This window comes from Aphelocoma coerulescens, chromosome 7, assembly GCF_041296385.1.
Source record: "Aphelocoma coerulescens isolate FSJ_1873_10779 chromosome 7, UR_Acoe_1.0, whole genome shotgun sequence".
Classification (NCBI taxonomy): Eukaryota; Metazoa; Chordata; class Aves; order Passeriformes; family Corvidae; genus Aphelocoma; species Aphelocoma coerulescens.
In genome coordinates this window covers 25,306,014-25,324,532 of record NC_091021.1, presented here as the reverse complement: position 1 = coordinate 25,324,532, position 18,519 = coordinate 25,306,014, and the positions used below count along the sequence as shown (strand labels likewise).

Sequence of the window (18,519 nt, the reverse complement as noted above, 5' to 3'; positions counted from 1 at the left end):
CCCTCCCTCCCTGCCTCCCTCAGCCGCGCCCGCCCCCGCCGTGTGACGCGCGGCCCCGCCCGCCCCGCTCTCGGCGCCGGGGACGGCGGAGCGGGACCGTGCTGGCAGCGGCGGCGGCGGCCGGGTCCTGCGGCGCGGCGAAGCGCGGCACCGGGGCGGCAGGTAAGGGCAGGGGGGAGGGCTGTCCGCGCTCGGTATCGCCCGGGTCCGACCCCGCGGGGCAGAGACCGCTCATCGCCCGGGAGGGGTCGGTGCCTCCGGTGGCGCCGCGGGGTCGCCGCTGCAGCCCCGTCGTGAGCGCCCACCTGCCCGCAGCCGCGGTCTCGCCTGCTTGCAAGGGACGGGTCGCCGTGGTTTTCTATTCCGCTTCGGGTCACCTTCCCCGTGAGGCGCAGGCACCCCGAGGAGCAGCGGGAGCGGAGCCCCACCGGGAGCCGCCGGTGGAATGCCCCGAGGGTGTCACGGAGCAGAGGAAGGCGCTGGTGTGCTCCTGCCACGGACCCGCGGGCGGGGAATCCTCCGGGCACGGACTTGGTCGCGAATAGGCCGTGAAGGCTCAGCTGATAGCGTTTACCATGTCCCCAGCAGAGTAATTTTGGGCTAAAATGCCTTTGTGGTGGTGGTGTCCGTCCCCCCTCTCCCGGTCCCCTTAAAATGTCCCTAACTAAGCTCAGTATTAATTGCTCCGTTGAACACAGAGGACAGGCAACATTATTTTCCTTTCTATCCCACAGTGAAGTGACAGAGCATCTTTGTCCATTGCAGGTGATTTTAACCAGCGCTGATGTGCCCAGAAGCATGTGTGTGCATGTTCAGTGTCTTTCCAAGCATCTCCTCTGTCCTTTTCAATAGAAGAGATGTTTGAAAGTATGTCTCAATTTTGTCTTGTTATTTTTGCCTTAGGAGAGTTGGCTAATGTGAGAAGAGAGTGAGGGGTTTTTTATTTTTTTAAAGACATATAAGTAAAGTGGGAGAGTCATTGAGTCTGTTTTGGGTTTCTCATTGATGAAACAAATTTATTTACTTTTCCAAAAGCATGTTTTAAGGTTTAATACTTTAAATCGGGGACAGTTTTAGGATAACATCTTTATCCTAAAGTTCAGTGTGTTTTGATGCAAAATGTATATCCTCCTTTTATGTGTAGGGAAGGGAAGGCACAGAGGAGTTAACTGTGTGCAGACTCATTCAGCAAAGGGTGACAAGACAGGAGTGGATTTCTGCATGGTGGCTTAGGCCAATAAGGCAACTGTTAGACAAAATTGGCCTTTTCGGGTGGGTCAATGTTTGCAGAATACTTCAGTGTTTTATAGCATTCCACTTTCTGGAGGCAAAAGGTGAAGCACTGTGAGTGACACTGCAAAAAAAAAATTTTCCTCCCTTTAATTATCTTTCACAATCTGAGACTTCACACATCCCCATTAACTGTCTCTGGCTGCCCTACATACCTTAGGCAGACCGTATCAGAGCAATCATTAATTAATCCCAGGGAGAAGCACTCATCTGGGCTAGTGGATTAGATCTTCATATTCCAACCTGCCTGCCATCCCAACTGAACTGCATGGCTCCAAGGAAAATCCCGAGGGCCTTTCTACTCATGTGACCTTGACTTCAGTGTTCTTCCTGGAGAGCACTACCAAAGAATTTTTCTTCCCTATCAGGATATATTGCTTGGTTTCTGGAATTTCTCAATAGCCACAGAAATGCCGTAAATAAGGAACTGAACACATGAGTTAAGGTTCTGTGAGTGATGGGTGGGAGGAGAAAGGGGAAAGGCATAAAGACTGTAGAGGAAGGAGGAAGGAAAAGGAAGCATCCATTCCTTGGCATTCAGTGGAGGGTAGCCCCTTCTGGTACAAAATGTATCCACGAAGAATAGAGCTGGGATAACCAATGCTCATGGACATTTTCAGCAAGGCAGTGGCTTTTGTTCACTGTTGTGTGTGTTGCCTTTGGACCAAGGATTCAAACTGTACCTTTGGGGGAATCGATTTAACCCCAGTGGTTGAAATTCAAAATTATTTAAGCTGAAAGTAAGAAAATCTTCACTAAAATCAATTTTAATCTCCTCATATGCTTGTACTTTCTAAATCACAAAGGAATGTTACTTTTATTGGTAGATCAAAACATGTTGTTCTGTCACTCTACACAGACATAGTGGTAAATTCAGTAAGCATAAGGCTTTTACATACTGATGCTACTCTGTAAACTTAATGTTAAGATTCTGAATTTTTATGTGTTAGAAAATAGCACCTGATTAGACAGCTTATTTTTTATTTATTTTTTCAGTATGTGTCAGCTTGTATTTGGAAGAAAATAAATCTACATTTAAAGCCTCTGAGTCTTAATTTTCGTTTTTTGAAGAAAACCATTTGAATTTTTTTGCCTTGGTATAACTATCACTTAAAACATCAACTATTCAAAAGTCAAAATGACAAAAAAAGAAATTCATCAGTAATTTTTTCCAGTTGTCAGCTCCTTTGGAGTTGTGGGATTAGCATATGTCATTCTTGAACATCTACTTTTTTATTTACATATTGAAGAGGAAAAACTAGATTTCCTGTTTTTACAGCTCCCAGATTGTGTCTTGGCTTTCAATGAAGTAGTTCAATTTACTGAGATGAATAGGAAACTCTGCGTTTTCAGAAAAGGCTACTTTTGTCCAAAGCTGACGCTGTGCTTTGCCAGCCTATGGCTCAGCTATTCAGCTGATGACACCTGCCAGTCCAGTATGCTGCCATGCCTTAAAAATCCTGGCACTGATATGTACTGCCTTGAGAATTCCTTATGGCATGCTATCCTTCAGGGTGTCTGTGCCCTCTCATAGCTCAGAATCCGCATTGGCAAGGGGGAAGGTCTCAAGAGTAGTTAAGTACGAACCTGATATGAGAAAAGAGATGGCTCCAAACAGGTGAGAAACCTCCACAGGATCCAAACTCTGTGAGAGGTATCCCTGGGGTCTGCAGTCTCACAAGGAGGTGAGAGCAGAGGACTTAATGAAAAGCATCTTACTGCCAGAAATAAAACTTTAAGGTTAGTTTCTCACAGAGGATTTCTGCTAGTCAGCCTTCAGAAAAATGCAGGCTTGTGCTCCAGTAGCCTCTGCTTTCCCAGACCTCACTCTTATGGATGCTTCAGGTTCATATCTTTCTTCTGGGATACCAAAACACACAAAGTGTAACAACAATAATTTCTTCCCTCTGCATACCTATTACAATAAATGCTTGGATTGAGCCAAAACCAAATGAAAGCTGGTGTGAGTTGGTGTCCTTACCTCTCTGGACCATTCTGTGGGATTATGCAACAGGCCTCTTTGGAAATCCCAGCTACTTTCACCTCCTGTCTGAACATTCTCTCTTGAGGCTACTTTTCCTTTCATCATCTCTTAACAGTGAGAGCCCTTCTGTTTTATGGCTTCTGGTTTCCATGTCAGAACAGCCTCCTCGTCAGCCCCAGCTGATGTTCAGGCTTTCTGATCAATTCATCTTTTTAGGAACTTCCTCTCTGGAAAGGCACTTTACTCTCACCCATATCTTGGGGGATTTTAGTCTAATTAGAAGATAATCAGGATTTTACAATCTTTTATTATTATCCCTAGGAATTTCATTCCAGTATTTAAAAAAAACAAATGCAGGAGATACCAAGACAGACATCCCACCCAAAGCAGAGTTCGTGGTGGTGCAAGATGGAGAATATCAGCACCAAACAATTTGAAACAGGTATCTAGATAGATTTATAAACACACACCCTAATACCATACTAATGATACTGAAGCATTTACTTGTCTGCAATTCAAAGTGGTGCATTTTTAATATCCTGGTATCATGGGTCTCTATCTGCTCTTGTATCCAATCACAACTCCCCTGAGCCAAGTAATTCCTGCTGCTGGAGACACTGTCTAAATATCTTAGATTATATTTACTGTGCAATGCATTAAACAATCCTGAATCACTCCCAGGGGAATCTTCCAGTTCTCTCTCTGTGCAGTTGTGCTCTCCAGCAACTCCTGGGCTGCAGCCGGGTGTTACTCAGAGAAAGCTCTGATTTGAAGCCCCCAAAAATCTTGCCTAAAGAAGAACCACAGGATGGATGTAGTTTGTTGTTGGTATTTTTCAGATAATGCTTTCCAGACTGGATTTACAATTGACTCTATTTTCCATTAGGCTGTATGGCTGCAACTGCTTCCTCTCTAATTGCAGGTATTTCAATGTGTGGTTTCTCCTCATTTTGTCAGAGTAAAGCACTGTCATGCTTGATCTTGCCAGCACAGAGCAGGGCAGGAAAGGGGACTGAGACTGAGATGATCAGGGATCTTCTGAGTAGGAGGGAAGGAAAAAGAGCCTGAGGTGCTAACCGGGGTCCTTGTTTCTAGTCATTGTAAACGTCAGAAAAGAGTCCAGCATGCATTAAAACCTCCTCTGGAGAGCACCGTGTGATGGAGGTCTTGGAGTCCTTCACTGGCATCCCCTGCCAGCCAGGTCTGTAGCAGAAGTCCTGTGTTAGCACAGGTGCTTCACTGTTACAGCGGAGATTACTGTAACACGCATATATCAAACCAGGAGTCCCGTGGAAAAGAAATATATATAGACAGATTCTTGCTAGATGTTTCAGAGATGTTTATTTCCCCAGCCGCATGGCCGGGCTCTGCCGAGGAACTCCCACAGTCAGCCCCCGAGCTCCTTTGCCCCCGCAGGAAACACAAACCAACCAAAGGGGAACGAGGCTGACCAGGGGCAGGGAAACCCTGTGTCTCCCCTCAGGGCTCCCAGGGCTACAGGGCGGGGAAGGGACCCCGACACTTCACACCCACCACTGGTGTTTCATGGCAACTCCCAGTGTTTCTTACTTCCACATGTGTGTGTCTATGCTGTGTAGAAGGTGTTTTCTCTGCACTCGGGTGTGGGAGGTGAGGAGCTCAGAGCTCTGTTTTCATGTACTACTCGCTTGTTACTGTTTTCTAGGCATCTGCTTGGATACCTGGAGGGGAGGAGACACAGCTCTGGTTTGGGTATGCAGCCAGTTTCCAGTGCATCTGCCAATCCCAACCAAGGACAAGTTGGGTCTTATGCCAATAAAAACAGATGCTACACTTGATCCCAGCCTAAAGGCACTGCTGTGGAGGCAGGATGTTTGACTAAAGTTAGTGGGATTGACTTTGTTCAGCTGTTCCTATGGTACAGTATAATCCAGCAGTGACCTGGGGCGTGGGGTAGGGATTGCAATGAGCACCTGCTGTTTCAAGGTGCAGGATGGCCTGCTGGGGCAAATCCAGAAGTGAGGGGAAGAGCAGGGGAACAGAGAAAGTGTGTCTCCACTTTAAGGTTGAAATCTTCTTCTTCCTGCAAGGTTCAGGAACTTTGGTTGAGTTTATTCAAGACTCATATCTAAAGGCTTGGTTTGCTTTGAAGATTTCAAACCTTCCATTTCCAAGTCAGGCTCCTTTTAAAGCCTTGGTTCTCTTTAAAGGCTAATGTGCACATGCCATTCCTTGACATTTTTAGCATAGTTTAATAAACATAAAGAAACAGATATCATCCATGTGGAGGCAGTGGGAATCTTTGTGTCTTTTATCTCAATTTCTCTTTCTTCTAGCAGTCTGTTCAAATAAGCGGGAAGACAAGGGCAAGATAGCACATCAGGCTTTTGCTCCAAAAAAGGTAGACCAGTACACTTTTTAAAAAGTTGGATTTTTAAAAAGTTGGTATGCAAGAAAATAGATTGGGCATTCCATTTAATATAAAATAAAAATGCTCAGCTATTCTTGTATGGTGTTCTCCAGTCTTCAGTAATAAGTGATCTACACAGCAGTTATTGTTCTGTGACATTTGGAAAAGTTATGGAACAGCAAAGGAAAAAGAAAGAACTGATTCATAAAACAGATACTCTGTAAAATGTCCTTGGCTTTTAGAAAAAGGTGTGGAAAACATAATTCAGAAACAATACAGTGATACTGTGGAATGTATTTCTCCACTCCTTTTTTTTGGTGCTTTGTCTGTATCTGTAGAATGCTGTCAGTGAGTGTTTGGGTGTCTCATGGAAGGATGGAAAAGAGAGCAAGGATCCTGAGCCACCCAGCATGGCCCCTGGAGCCAGGAAGCCCTTAACCCACACCCAAGCAAGTCCAGTCTTGCTGCAGCTGCAGTGATGGTCAACAGTAGGTTGATGGCTTAGAGCTGGCCAGAGCAGGTTTGGCTCATGGTGTGGTGCAGTGCTGGCACTAATGGCACCTGCCAACAGGCAGGAGCCCTGTGCCTGTGATAAGCTGGAGGGACTGGGTCTGTCAGTGCTTGCCTGCAGAAATCATGTTGCTTGCCCATGCCTCCCTTTGCTCTTAACTTGAGCTTTTAGCACCCTCAGCTCCTGAGGGTTAGGCATGGAGCATGGGGGGCTCCATTAGCAAACACCTCTAAAGTTTTTGGTGACTTGAGTCATTTTACTGTGTTATTCCCCCTGCTTGGGTGCTCAGTGCCATCCTCTGCTTTTGGCAGTCCAGCCTGAAGTCTGCTCCTGCTCGGATGCACACCAGAGCATGGTCATTTTTCATGTTTCTCTTTCCAAGAAATTAAAGTGCTTGGAAGCCTGTGGATTAAGCAGGGAGGGAAAGATGGGTGTGAGCTTTGAACTTTGCTGTTTGCTTTCTTTAACCTTGCTGGGGTGGCAGAAGTAGATGTTTCCCTTTTTGTCTCTTGCTGTTGTTATACAGACACTTAATGCACTCTGAAATCAGCCACTGCCAGGAAGAGTAGTTTTTCCCTCCTTTCTTAGACATTCCTTCCTGTAGAAGGAGCTGCTTGGTGAAGAATCCGTATGGCTAAAAATAACATTTTATAATTTTCAGTGAGATAAATCCCCCTGTCAAGCTCACCACAAGCTGCACAGACCCCGATACTGATAGAGAGGAGCTGTTCCTACCTCACCTTCTAATATGTCACAGCCTTGAGTATTTGCTAGATTCAAGTGACTGTGCAATCTAGTTTGAGCTATTTCACCATGAAATAAAGAGGACACAGACATCCTCTGTTTTAGCAGGCAAGGATGCATATGTGAAAGATAATGTGAAGTCATTTAGGTACTTAAAACAGATCCAAAGCTGTGGAGGGAGCCCTACCATTTGGCCCTTTTCCTACATAATGTGTGAATTAAATGTGCTTTCTTATATATGTCTTGTCACATGTTTTTCTCTGTCCTGGGGGCTTCATGTTTGCATTAGACCAATGCATTTTGTCATAACATGGCTGGCTGGTGACAGACAGATCTGTCCTGAACAGCTGGATGCATTTAATAACACCTATTTTTCATGGGTACAGTCTGCCAGCAAATAACCCCTTTAAAAATACTAGGGATTGGAAAAGATCTTTTGGGCAACATGCATGCCCAAAATCACACACATGCACATGCACAAAATCAGAGGCAGGGTTGAGTGGAGATGGGATTGGGGATGCAGAGGTTATGGAGTAAAAGCAGCAAGCAAAGAAGATCTGTGGCTGGGAAGCTCCCTCAAGGTGTGTCTCTGGGGTAAATTTCCCTTCACCTCTTCCCCATTCTGGATAACTCACAGTGCTTCTAAAGCACAGGTTGTTTTTTTGCTTCTGCAGACAACCCCTGCATGATGTGAGTGAAGACACAGTGCCAGTTCTTCTTATGTGTTGTACATTTTATGTGACTATAAAAATAAAAATTTATGCTCCTTGCTGCTTACCGTCTACATTTTTTCCTCTCATGTCTGCTCTGAGCAGTCATAAAAAGGTTACTTGTGCTGTAGCAGGGATTTAAGATCAAGGATTTTTATTAGCTTGCAGGAAGGCTCTTCCTTCCCGTCTGCATTCAAACCAGGTAATTTCTCTTCTGTTAGCAGCTGGATCAAACCCTGAAAACCAATGGAAGAAGCTTCCTTTGACCTAAATGGTGCAAGGCCAAGCTTTTAGGCTCCTGTTTTGTGTGTCAGAGACTATTACTGTCACAGGAAGCACAAGCAGCCGTAGCTTTCCTGCATAGTAACAGAAGACTGTGCTTCTAAAAATTACTCTACAGAGTGTTTTTGCAGAGCCGCCTCCCCAGGGTTCTCCATCTGTGTTCATATGGAGATTAATAAGAAATTGTTTGGCTAATAAACTGCTCCTTGCTATCTCTGAAATATGACTATTTTTGCCAGTTTGGGCAAATTCGGAAATATATCCTCTGAGAGAAGGCAGGTTACAACCACCCCTCCCCCCACCAGGTTCTGGAAAAAATGAATTTTCCTCGAAGGAAAGTGAATGAGGTAAAAACTATTTATTTAACAAACACACAGAGAAAGGATAATAGTGCTAAATAATAAAATCCCTTGCTCTGCTGAGAGAAACCTGGGAAAATTTCAGAGTCCTTCCGTAGATCTCTCTCTCTCCCTCCCTCCTTGGAGCTGGGACAGGGTGGTGGGCCCACCTCCAGGGCCAAGGCCTCGGTGGAAAGTCCTCCCAATGTATTCTGATGTTGAAACCATCCAGCAGAGAAGAAGGGAAAAATTGGAGTCCCAGGAAAACAAAGATCAAATCTCCAGAGGAAAAGGAGCTGAAAAACTGGCCGAAAGGTGGCTGGAAAGAAAGCAAGCCGGGTGCTTCCTTTTCCTTCCCTCCCATGGACAGTTCTTAGATTCCTATCTGCCCCTGTGCTCCCACGTGGGAGACATCACCAGTATGAGATACACAGCAATTGCTAATGATTCAGCTCCACAGCAAGGCTTTTAAGGGGTGAAGATTTTGGGGTGTGGCTGAAGGAACTGGTGCTGTGGACAGCTGTGTAGTGCTGAGGGCTGGCCTTATTCTTAGAAGTTGTAAAGAAAAGGAAGCGAGAAAAATTAAGCTCTGTGTACACTACTGTGATTTCTGCAAGAGCCCATTTCTCGTTTGCAACTACAGAGAAAATATTCCCAGGAAAAATGGGACTGAGGCTTGAATTTGTTCAACTCAGCAGCATTGCTGTGGGATGTGGGGCTGATGGTGGTATTTTTGAAGTGCTGTGTTCAGAAGTTCTGGACCAGCTGGCAGGGGGTATTCCAGCTGCTTCACTGGGAAACAGATGAGAGAAAAATAAACATGTACTGTGAGAACAGGCATAAGATTAGGAGGGATCTTTGTGATGTTTAATATAACTGCTCCCTAGCGTAAACCAGAGGACTTCCCCTCTTCTGGTCAAGTACAGGTGACCAAAATTCTGCCAAGATAGCCAATCCAGATTTGGAAGTTTCCAGTGACAGCATGTCACCCAGTGATGTATACCAAGGGACACCTACCCACTTTGTTACAACACCTACCTAATGTCTGCCCTGTATTTCTGTTTTATCTTGCTGCATCCTCCTCTGCTGGATCACAAGGATCTCCTTCATGCTTTTGCTTTTGATGTAGACAGACTGTCATCAGATTTTACCTTCTTGTGCCTTAAACAGAATAATTTGGGCTCCTTCACTTCCTTATCCCAAGGGCTTTGACTCAGCCACAGCAACAGTGCTTCTTAGTGGCTTGTACCCCACTGTCCATTCCCTCTCCTTTTGTCAGCAGGAGAAGAAACTGAGCTGCCACTCTCAGATTACCCTGCTGTGGAGGTGTTTCTAGTCCTGGTGGTAACTCACAGTGGCGGTACCTGCTATATTGGGAGCATCAGACATAGCAAAGTAACTCAGAGATCATAGGCATCTTCTGGTCAGTAATCAGCATTCTGCCAGACTGATGAGCACAAGAACAGGACACAGATTGCCAGTGCCTATCTGTGAGAGATTCAAAAAGGACATCACCTTGCTCCTTGCATAGTCAAGGCTGACATAGTCCTTTGTGCTGTGGCCACTGAGAACTGACATTAGCTTATCATCTACTGTGAATTTAAGCAAGGCCACAGCTGGATCAACTTTAAGACAAAAAAAGCCCAACTACAAATCTTTGCTTGTAGCTTTGTGTTATTTTTAAATGTTATGTGCAAGTCACCCCCTTCTCAAGTCAGTAGGGACTGAACATGGAACTAAAGCCAGGAACTTTGGGAGTCTAATCAACTTCTGTGCCTCCAGATTTTTAGTAGATTATTCCAGAAGTTATGCTTTTGGTTTCTCTGTTTCCAGGCCTGTTTTCCTCACTTTTGGAAGCAGAATATCACTTTTGTCTCAGGGGCTCATTAGGCTCAATCAGGTAATTTCAGGGTTTTATAGATGCAAAACACGAAATTTTACAGCTGATTTTCAGAGAAAAATGTAAAGCCTATTGTACCTCCTGAATGAATTTACTACAAAGAGTGAGTTTATTCCATAGCATAAATTCATGTCATTTACCCCTAAAGGCATTTAAAAAAAAAACAACGAACAAAAGCTTCCATGAATTTCTGTTTTCCAGGATGTCTGCTAATTTAGGCATACATTTTTTATGGCAGGTGAGATGGTAGTCTAAACAGACTCTTCCCAGCCATGCTGCAAAGCTAAACAAAATATTCTCTGCCTATTCATTTAGAAATGGTCTGGCTTCTGGGGCATGCTGAATCTTGAGGGTTTTTAAAGTCCATTTTATGTGTCTTCTGATCACCAGGGAAGATTTATTTTCTATAATGCACAAAAATAATCTGAATTGTTGAATTCTTCAAGGCTTCGTAGAGGCAGCTGGGCGCAGTCTTAGGTGTTAAAGTGATACAATTAAAAGTTTTGTGTGGGTGTGGTGTGTGTAAGTGTGAGTGTATGAGGCATAAATAGTTGATCTAAAGTTCTGCACAAAATTTCAAAACAGATCAGCAAAATCTCATATCTGTGGGAAGACCAGGACCATACTGCCAAATTTTAAAATGCTCAACTTTTTTCTATCATCCATTCGTGTAAAACCATTTCCCCAGCATTGTGTGGGCTATAAACTCTGATACCTGTGTTTCTTAGTTTCCTGTTAGAGGAAAGACTTCGTTACTAGGTAGAAGCTTAATTATTGGTCAGATGCATTCTTTTAAATATAAATGTTCATGTAAATGTTCAACAGAGCTCTTCAGAGTTGTTAAAATGTTATTCATTGTATTCAGATTTGTACCTAAATGCTTCATGAATACTTGGCACAGTTTCTTAAATGTTATGAAATCTGAGAACTAATAATCCTTCTTCCATATTCACAGAGCAGGATTTGTCTACCTTGTTGCATGTTTAATTATGTGTTTTTTACTTAGGCAGCTTTCCAGTAGATGAGAGTTTCACTTGATACTGCTGTTAACTTTGCTTGAATGTGGAGCAAAAAATCGAGTCCTTATATTTGTTACAAAGATTTGTGAAGAGTTGTGTTGTTTTCTCTGCGCAGTCAGAAGAATTTGCTGTGGTTCCCAATTCCCTCTCCAGCAAAATCAACTTAATAACAATTTTGCTATAAATCCACTGTATGTACTGTATTTTTAAAGTATGGCAACACTGCATATTGCTAAATTGTTAAGGCTTGAAACATCACTCATTTTGAAATAATTTGATTAATTTTTGTAATATTCTTGCAAAGGGGAGTTAATCATTAGACTTTCAAAATGAGAAAGGCTGGCACCAATATAGCTGTTATAATGCTGGACAAGCACAGTGATTCTGTTGCAGTTGTAGACCAGTCCCTTAAATCGGTCAACTTCTTTTTCATCTATGGTTTCAGTCCTTTATTCTGATGCATTTGGGCCAAAACTATTGTCTTCTGATTGTTTCCAGCATTGTAGAGGAATGTTAAATTCATCCAATAAGCTGGCCAGGTTTAATCCCTTCTTATAAATGTTAATACTCTTTCCAGTAGCTTTGGTTTGTTACAGTGAAAACTGCACCCTAAGAATCAGGATAGATTAGATACCACAAAACATGTATCCATGTTAGAGAACTGGTGTTCAGGACAGTAATAGGGATCTTCAGATGACATTTAAACAAGTTGGAAGTAAACCTTTTTAGGAAAATTCTGCCAATCTTTTCTGTTTGGTAAGAAAAAGGCACTTTTTCAGCCTTCTCTCTCCTTTTAGGCTGGGAATGGAGTGCATAGTTTGGATACCAGCAGTGGGACATCTTACCAGAACAAAGCATCCTTGGACCATTGTCTAATCAATGACTTCTAAGTGCAGGATTGGTGCTGTTGGATTGGAAACAGGTGCTACAAGATGCCAGGTGAGGTGACTGAGAGCAGCAGCGGGATGGAGGAGACTGTGCAGAAAGACAGCAAGTCTGGAGGCCAGAGCCCTCGTTGTGGCACAATGAGAAGGGCTGTGGCAACCACTGTCACCTTTGATGGGGAAGCCACTATGGACCGGAGGAAAAAGAAGAAGAAAGAGTCCCGCCCCGAGTCAATAATAGTGTATCGGTCTGAGAATGACAGTAAGGTGGAAGAAGAACAGGTGGATGAAGAAGGAGGGGAGAGGAGCTCTGAGGAAGGCTCTAAGTTCCTGGGTCAGTCTATGACAGATGGTATGTATTCCTGAGAACACTCCATAAGCTTTTTTGATGCCATCATGCTCTAAGGTCGAATGGAAGTGACTGTGGGACCAACCCTCTCCAAGACTGCAGGCAAGGAGAGCTTGAGTTCATACATGAAAATGCTCTGAAACAGAGAGCATTACAGGCTGATTTGGGATGTCTCCTGCAGTTCTTTGCGAAGTTTGGTTGTTGCTACAGTCTTAGTTTTAAATGTATGTGCTGGTTGGGGTTGATGTGCTGGTTGCAATGCTATGCATGCGTTAAGCCAATGATGTCATTCTAAGCCATGTTCAAGCCACTGTCCACGCCTGAACAACTGCCTGTTAAGTGAAAGGATGAAAGCAGATGGAGTTAGTGGCTCTACCTGCGATAGGGAATTTAACTCGTTATCTAGGATTTGCTGTTGCCTTCTGTTTGCATACACTCAGCACGGCTTCATCTTGAAGGGTGATTATTTGGTAAGGTCATCATGGGGCATCTTGGAGTCACTTTCACGATCTATCCTGGGTACCCTTGCAGGGAAGAAGTGTGTAAGGCAGGTCTTGTGGCTAAATACTCTTGTGAGTCAGCAGTGCAGGCTGAGAGGGGCTTAAATGTGAATGCATACTCCTGGTCCATCAGATACACTAGATTCCCCCATGATCCCAAACCCTATCCTCATTACTCACCTGCTGCCTTCCACTTTTGTGGAGCACTTCAAGCTGCTCAGCCTCTTTTTAAGAGTTTAAGAGTTCTGAAGACCTCCTTCTAAGCTAGTCAGAAGTAAGACCAGGAGGAAATACACTGTAGCCCCATGGCAGGGTTTTTGGCCAGTGCTACTGCATGAACCTCCTATACCAATGTCACTTGAAAGCTAAGGCGGTCCCGTCATAACTTTAACACATATACCAGTACTGTCTGGTTTGGTGCCACTACTGATCTCTTCAAATGCAAATATAATTTTATGACAGTTTGTTAAGTTTTCCTAAACTTCAAAAATCAATTTGGATTGAGATACAGTGCAAATGTAAAGTGAAATATTAGCTATTCAGGTGTAATTCCATGTGTGGGTGTGCTTATTCCAAAACAAGAGTCTCAGTGGTATTTATCTAATTAATCCCAAGTGTCCGTGCTGTTCAGGAATAAATCCATGAAGGAAACAGAGAAAATAGGCATACCATTTTCAATTGAGTTACTCTCTGTCATCTCATTCTCAAATACCCTTGGACCACTTTCCTTTCACATATTGGCTCTAGTGCAGATGCTGGAGTCTTCTCCCTTGTGATTTCTATCATCTGGAATTCTTGTCTTTTTCCTCATTAGCTCTTTTTCCATTTTCTTCTGTGATAATTCTCTTCATACTGCATTGCTTCTTGTCTTCCATCTTTTTAAATTTAATTTTAATTGTAATTCCATATGCACTATCTAGTTGTCTTTGGGGTCTTTGAGGATTTTCACAAAATGCTTTGTACAGAGAATAAATCTGATGTAGATGCGTTTATCTGTGTTGTAGGTGTCTGGAGCATGCCTTTAGACAGTCGATATGTCACCTTGACTGGAACAATCACCAGGGGAAAGAAGAAGGGTCAGATGGTGGACATCCACGTCACACTAACGGATAAAGAGCTGCAGGAACTGGCTAAGTCAAAGGAACCTTCTAAAGAGGATGTAACTGAGAAGAAGAAGAAATGTGATGTTGGGTTGGACAGAGGACCCCACATCGTCCTCTGGACCATCATCTGCCTCCCCATCATTTTTGTAGTGTCCTTCGTGGTTTCATTCTACTATGGAACCATTACATGGTACAACATCTTCTTGGTGTACAATGAAGAGAGGACCTTCTGGCACAAAATCACCTTTTGTCCCTTTTTGATTATCTTCTACCCAATTATAATTATGGTTGTTTCTTTCTCCCTAGGCCTGTATTCAGCTGTAGCCCAGGTAGCATGGTCCTTTGGGTACTGGTGGCATGCTGTCAGGGATATGGAGAAGGGATTCTGTGGCTGGCTCTGCAGCAAGCTGGGCTTGGAAGATTGTTCTCCATACAGCATTGTCGAGCTGCTTGATTCTGACAATATCTCAGGTAGTCTCTCTGGCAAGAGCTCTGCACAGGGGGTTGAGACCTCAGCAGTCTGAGCCTTTGTCTGGATGACTATTTTGGTCATATGCGAGTGTTTTCACCTAGAAAATAACACACTGATTTTTTTTTAAAAATATACATATATATTTAAACACAAACTTAATGAAGAAAATATTGGGCTGAGAGTCCTCTTTAAATGTCACAGAATGCAAGAATGCTAGCTTCACATGCTCTGGGTTGGGATGTGCATGGCTTTCCAAGGATTTGTCATGTGTTGTAACTAATTACAGCTTCTGGGAATGGTAAGAAAATCCAGGTCTGCAGGGCTCTGGCTGTTTGTGGACTGGCAGAGATATAGTATGAAAAGTCCACTTCTGTCAAAGTAGACTTTACTTTTCAGAACTAGGACATAGCAGTGACCTATGACACAGTGAAAAGAAGTCTCTGCTTGGGAGATGAACTTTAAGAGACAGGAACCCATTCAGAGGTGAAGGTTAAATTGCAAAATGTGTGATGTTCCTGCAGTTTTCCTAGAAAGGGTCCTTTCCCAGTCCTTCCAACACGAGCAGCTAACTTAGGCAGGCTGACTGCTTAGACACTGTCAGAGTCCAGTGTCACAGACCACTGGAGTAGTGGGAGAGGACAGCATAGCTGCCAACAAAGGCGTGTGAGTTCTATGCTGACCTGAAACGCCCCCACCACATGATGGAAGAGCAGGGCTTGCTTTGTAATGCGGTGTGTGGGGACCTGATGGGGGTGTCACCAAGAACCCTCAAGTGGCTGCAGGTGCTCAGATAGGTGCTTGGTACACACCTGCAGTGGATCTCTTGATATGTGCACTGCTAGGGAGGAATGAGCTACAGGAGTCATACACAGTGTGCAGTGCAAATAGTTGCATTACAGGGAGGAAACACCTGCTCTGAGGAAGTGCCTGCCCCTAAGGAAGGGGCAATCCATTTACATCTCACTGCAATGCAGGTGTGGACTTGCAGCACCTGGATTTAGGGAGGTGGAATTGAAGGTGCTTGGGATGGGAAGGTCTCTGAAACAAGTCACAAGTTGCTTTTATGGAAGAGCTGTTGGACCTCCCCTTTCAGAATGAGGGAGTCCAGGAGTTCATGTTTATCTGTGCCTCAGCTCTGGAAATCTGTGTCACCTTCCCCGCCTCATCCCTCTTCCTGGTTAGTTATATAGAAAAGCAGTGGATCATACATCCTCCTCCCCTCGTGTCTCATTTTCATAATGGGTTTCCCTCCTTTTTGGATTTTTCATGGCATCATAGTGGACTCCCCTGACCAGGCTGAGGTGGCCACCATAGGCTGGAGAAATTTTAGTTATCTCTTAAAAAAATGACTAGCAAAAAAGTTATTTTTTCTCGATCAACTTTTGGCCTGAGAAGGAGGTGAGCAAAATAAAAGAGAGGTATAGCAGATTCTGATGGGGGCTGAATTACACATCTGACACATGGTTAATTTTCTCAGTGCTCCAGTTCAGCTGGTGCTGCTGGAAAGTCTATCTGAGCCCCAAGCCAGAGGAGCCCACCATTTGCATGCGTGTAGGTAGGTAAGTTGTGGCGTGCAGTCTGTCAGCTGCACAGTCACTCCTGTCTGTGTAGGTGTCTCACTTCCCCAGCTTCCCTATTGGGGGGAACTGCTCTAGTTTTAGAATGGTAGAAAGAAGCATTCAGAAGCTGGATTTCACAGAAACTAATGCTTTATGTTGCATTTTAAGGTTGAGCTCAAGACTACACTGACTGTCCTGGTCAGAACATCTGGGAACTGGTGATGTATAAACAAGTCCATCTGATCCTCTAACCCTGACACTGAGAAATAATTAGTTCCTGCTGCATCCTTGGTCCCTGGGAGGTCAAAGGAGCCTCTTGGCATTGGCTGAAGGCTTAACAGTGAATAATGTACAAGCCAAATATCAAGAGCAGTCTTGGTCCCACACTTAATTGAGAAAGTAGAGGTGCTCCCTGGGCACAGGTACAGCCAGGCTGTGTTTCTTGCTTCCTTCTTTCTGTTTTAACTGATGAAGTCTTTCAAGGCAATTACCAACTTCCAGAAAGAAAAAAAAACAAACCCCAACATGTGAGACAATGTCAGGTAGTTTAGTGGGATTCAAAGAGACTGACGTATGCCTGGGACTGGTTCAAGCAGTGAAATGCTTTTCACAGGGCTGTTCCAATCGGGCATGCTGATATGCCTCTGAATTAATGGAGATGCTGAGGATAAGCCATGCCAGTGCTGGCAGTCTGTAGTGACCCAGTGCAGCCACTCTGCTTAATAGTACTCCACATGGAAATTGCAGGCTCCCACATGGCTGGAGGGTGGGAATGAGTGATGCTTAACAAGCATTAAGGAAAAGGAAGGTCCGCTGGCAAGTGTTCTCACGCTTTGCCTAAAGGGACACTGCTGGCATGAAAGGGGTGGATTGTGTGTCTTGGCCCCAAGATGCAGCAAACAAATTTGGGGAAAGGATGGCTGGCAAGTGTGCATTGCTGCAGAGGGAGAAAACCCAATTCAGCTGTCACTGCCAAACAGCAGCTGTTCAAGGCTAGACGAAAGGCTGGGGTCAGTAGCACAAAGAGCCTTCAGCTTACGGAGGGCTTGAATGATAAATACTAGCTCATTACAGAATACATCCACATGAAATGTCTGCTGAGCTGCAGGATTTGCTTTCAGGATTGCTAACAGCCTGCTGGAGTGGAGACAAAACCAAATCTGTGCCTCTTACTGCTATGTAGGTACAAAGGAGCATCAGAGGAATCATAGTTCCCTCCCTCTGCAGTGGCAGCTGTGCTTCTGGGTTTGGAGGTCACATTTTGGGGGATATACTGGGACAATCCATCATGTGTTTTTTACTTCTTTACACTTAACTAAGCTTGCCTTGGCTCCTGCTAAATTCAAGGCGTTCTGTCATTGATTTTTGTGGGGGCTATTTCAAGCTTGGGGTTAGTTCTGGTGCTATTTGTAAATGTTTAATTCAGACTTTTCTCTAGACAACTCTGGATAGCTTTCTCTCTTGCCCATTATCCTCTGTAGCAGTTTGCCTGTTGCAAAATATATAATCATTATCAATTGTTGTAATAGAAAAAAAGCACAAGTTTTTGTCTTGTTCTACCCCACTTTCAGAAACTTACAAGTAATTTCTGCTTATGTGCCACTGTCAAACTGCAGAGAATTACAGTAATTCTGATTGAGTGTGTTTCTGGCTGCTCTAGTCTGGATGCTTTTTTTAAGTGAAGATACTGTGTGTTTGCTGATTGTTATTTTTAATTGCATTCCCTTTTCCCATCCTTGCTGGCCTGGGTGGAGAATAAAGATATATGTTGCTTTACAGGAGTGTTGCTCTCATGCTTCTGTTTGACTTTGTGTTAAAATCCGTGCTGTGGGATGGACACAGTCATTCTATGCTGATAATTGTATTTGAAGATCCACTTTAAAGTGTGTCTGAAGTGGGTCTAAGTTCTACCCCTTGTTAATCAGTGTGTATCCAGAATTGTCATGTATCTCTGGGTCCTGGGTTCTTTGTTGTTACTTCATAGCTCACAAATGAAAACTTTTGATTTAATTTCACTGGTTGGGTGTCTGTTTAGCTTTAGTCACAAGGATCTATAGCGGGGGACACACTTCCATACCAAAACAAGAAGTACTTTTAACTCCACAAACATGGTTTGTGTGTCTGTGACTTGGAGCTGCTATTTACAGCTGTGCTGGGAAGACTTCTTACAGCCCCTGGGTACTTCAGGCATGTCTCTGATAACTCAAAGGAGAATCCACCACTACAGTTCTTCAAGGTGTCTAAGTATTAAATGACACCTTTGGTTCTCTCCCACACAGTCTTATTACAGTCCTACCCTCTTGCTGGCACAGGGAAAACACTTGAGATCTTTCTTCTAAGAAGGAGAGATGGATCTTTGGAAAACCCAAATGAAATTCCTGAGGCCTAGCACAGCTTCAGTGTAACAGCTCTTTAAGCCAAAAAGCTACCTGCAGGTGATTCCCTCAAACTGGAAGTGCAACAGCTGGAAACAGCAGGAAGGTGC

At 44.0% G+C, this 18,519-nt stretch overlaps 1 protein-coding gene across 3 annotated transcripts; it reads left to right on the top strand.

Annotated features, from left to right (window-relative positions):
- The first annotated feature begins 53 nt into the window (after nucleotides 1-53).
- On the top strand, nucleotides 54-17,812 carry TMEM169 (transmembrane protein 169). Of its 3 annotated transcripts, XM_069020966.1 has the most exons (5): nucleotides 54-162; nucleotides 766-867; nucleotides 11,965-12,403; nucleotides 13,905-14,474; nucleotides 16,203-17,812. In XM_069020966.1, exons 3-5 carry the CDS (start codon nucleotides 12,100-12,102, stop codon nucleotides 16,205-16,207), a joined length of 879 nt encoding a protein of 292 aa, XP_068877067.1. In that variant the 5' UTR covers nucleotides 54-162; nucleotides 766-867; nucleotides 11,965-12,099; the 3' UTR covers nucleotides 16,208-17,812. The 3 variants fall into 3 exon arrangements, with proteins under 3 accessions (XP_068877067.1, XP_068877064.1, XP_068877065.1); XM_069020963.1 differs by having other exon boundaries at nucleotides 13,905-17,812; XM_069020964.1 differs by lacking the exon at nucleotides 766-867 and having other exon boundaries at nucleotides 13,905-17,812.
- The last annotated feature ends 707 nt before the right edge of the window (nucleotides 17,813-18,519 follow it).